The sequence below is a fragment of the Rhopalosiphum maidis genome, chromosome 2 (assembly GCF_003676215.2).
Source record: "Rhopalosiphum maidis isolate BTI-1 chromosome 2, ASM367621v3, whole genome shotgun sequence".
NCBI classification, from domain to species: domain Eukaryota; kingdom Metazoa; phylum Arthropoda; class Insecta; order Hemiptera; family Aphididae; genus Rhopalosiphum; species Rhopalosiphum maidis.
The window spans coordinates 77,504,790-77,507,687 of record NC_040878.1 but is presented as its reverse complement, the minus strand read 5'-3'; the positions used below and the strand labels follow the sequence as shown (position 1 = coordinate 77,507,687).

Genomic DNA, 2,898 nt, shown 5'->3' with positions numbered 1-2,898 from the left:
ATAAAGTAAAAACAAACTACATAATATAAATCATCTAATAAAAAATTTAGCAGTCAGTAAAACATTACGGATAATATAATCAAACAATAAAATTTGAATTTTCCTTATTATAGTTATTTTCTACAAATTTCTACCAATTAAAATATTTAGCAATCCATACGGCAATTATGGTGTTTTTATAGAACATGTTATTAACTGTAAAGTATACGTTTTTACTTAATAACTATAACTTCAAATTAAATTTAAATTATAATTTTGTTGAGCTCATTGTGTAATAATATGAGATATTAGATAACTGAAGTATTATGTAATGTCCAATTATTGTATTTAAATAATACAAAGAATTATATTATATTAGATACATAACATATTACTTACCTTTACTGAACACATTTTATTAATACTTTAAAACAGAACCTTGGTCATTTGATTTTATTTAATCATTAATTTGGCAATTCAATAATTTATTTAAAAATAAAATGGTAGTTTATTATTTTTGTAGGAATAGAAATATGCTAAGTAGCCTCATATGAGTATAGAACATTGTGTAAAACATTTAAGAAACAATATATTTTTTTTTTTACTTGCTGACATTAATTTCAGTATAGTAAGCATAAGCTTATATTATACATTAAATTCTGAGTTCAATTTAAAATTGTATTAAAAAAAAAAAATCCAAACATTGAAATTAAAATTGTTGTTTTTAATATAATAAGAGAAAAGTATACAAAATCATTTAGATTCAATTTCTATCTTTTTCATTGCATTGGACAAAGAATCGCTACTTGGTATCTCATCATCAGCACACAACAATGTGAAGTGTGATAAGTCTTTTTTCATTGCATACGCATCTTCGCCGTCAGCATAATATTTTGGTTCAATCTCAGAAATAGTAAATTTCAATGTATTTGTATATAAATTCAAAGCAGCTCTGTTGCTTTTCCGAACATGCAATGATACATATTTGGCCTGGAAACATTCTACCATTGCTCTAGCCGCTTGATCCATCAATTTTTGTGCAAGTCCTAATCGTCTATGTGATCGTTTGACTGCAAGTGATGTTATATGTCCATGAGGATTATCTTCACAATCTTCTTCCATTTTTGCCAACACATAACCAACAATGTTTCCTTTTTCATCCTCTCCCACATAACTTAATTGTGGCCATGATAAACCATGGTAGAAGTAGTACTTCATTTGGTAATTTTCTGGAAGACAGAGCAGATTACAGTGCTGCATATTCATTAAGTCATCTGGTTTAGCACAGCGAATATTCATTTTTTGGCAGTTGGGTTATTTAAAGAGTCTTTTGAGTTTTATTAGAATTAATAATTTCAGGTGTTTGCTGAGAAATAAGTTCCCGAACTAGTTTAAATTTTGACAAGTACAACTTCCAAACCAAACACCACCCTAAAAAAGTAAAATCAAATAAATATATTTAGTAAATCAATTTTTCTTAGGTTAGATACCTACAAATTCAATTCATTAAATGTTCAATTAGACATTTTTTTATTTAATATACCTACATTATGTTACTAAATTATACAATTTTTTTAATTATAAACTTATAATTATTAAAATAATAAAACTTTAAGAACATAACTTGCTTTTTAACATCAGTATGATTCGTTTCTTAATTATCAAATAAAATCTATATCTCACTTAAAAATTCAAAAATAGATAATATTTATATTTAAGTTATTTTATATATTAATTTAATCGTTAGACTAACAACGCAAAATTAAAACTGTCAACCACAAATTAGCTATTTTGTACATTTATATAACATGAAGTTATAACAACAGAAGTTTATTTTGAATAGGTAGGTAGTTGAAAAAATAAATATTAGTCTTAGTTTGTGATAATGACAAGTTTATACATTTTACAAACACAAGTACCAAACTAATCTCTAGGTATTCTATCGAAATAATCAAATAGTTAATTTAATTAGAAAGGTCAAATAGAACGAATAATGATACTTAAAAAATAAAAAATAAATTCTATGTAAATAATAACATATATTAATATATTTTTTTTTTTACAAAATAAAACACAAGTAACCTAATATTGAAATTTTTCCACTAAAATGAACAATTTTAACTGTTTGACGTTTTTTTTTTAGAATAATAATAGAATATTGATTTAAGCTGATTTTAACGCCATTGTGAATAATGACATAACATGAACAAAGCAATAATGTATTTGTAGTAAAAAAGTGAAAACAAAAGGTTTTGACATTACTTACCTATGAGAATGAAAAAAATTACGACGATAAATGATGCGGCTACTGAAGCTAAAATAAACAACCACTCCATAACATAATTCTATAAACTTTGGTAATTTAATTGACGTTCAGAAAAAAATACGGTAGTGACGGGACACTACTTCAATAAATAATAAAATTACTAATAATGAATACTGATTAAAGACACAACTCTGAACTTAATAAGTATTAACCATTAAGTAATAACTTATGATCACAGACAATATCGTATCAAATTCAGTATTCCACATGTTCTTATCAGAAACAAACAGTCTGTTCATCATGGTCTGGATTATTAATCTTAAAGATTACCAGTGCATCCACAAAAATATAACATACATTTTGAAATGGACGAGATAACAAATATATTATATTTAATACATATATTTGTGACATAATCCCAATTTCTGTGTCGTTTTCCTTCAAAGTAGTAACTATTAAATAAATAATTCAAAAAATCAGTTTCATACCAATAGTGATTTGAAAATCTGTATTAACTACTTACCCAGTTTTAAAAATGTTAACATTGCTATCCATGATGTAGAGAAGATATTCAATATGCATCGTGGGTATATCTTAGTCCGGGGTACTATCCACCGGTATTTTTTCATTTCTATGATAATAAAATATAAATA

At 25.1% G+C, this 2,898-nt stretch overlaps 1 protein-coding gene across 1 annotated transcript; it reads right to left on the bottom strand.

The window, feature by feature from the left end:
- Positions 1 to 682: 682 nt before the first annotated feature.
- On the bottom strand, positions 683 to 2,469 carry LOC113552208 (N-alpha-acetyltransferase 11). Its single transcript, XM_026954960.1, has 2 exons — positions 2,246 to 2,469; positions 683 to 1,410 (listed from the first exon to the last, which is right to left on the bottom strand). Exon 2 carries the CDS (start codon positions 1,276 to 1,278, stop codon positions 733 to 735), a length of 546 nt encoding a protein of 181 aa, XP_026810761.1. The 5' UTR covers positions 1,279 to 1,410; positions 2,246 to 2,469; the 3' UTR covers positions 683 to 732.
- Positions 2,470 to 2,898: the final 429 nt, after the last annotated feature.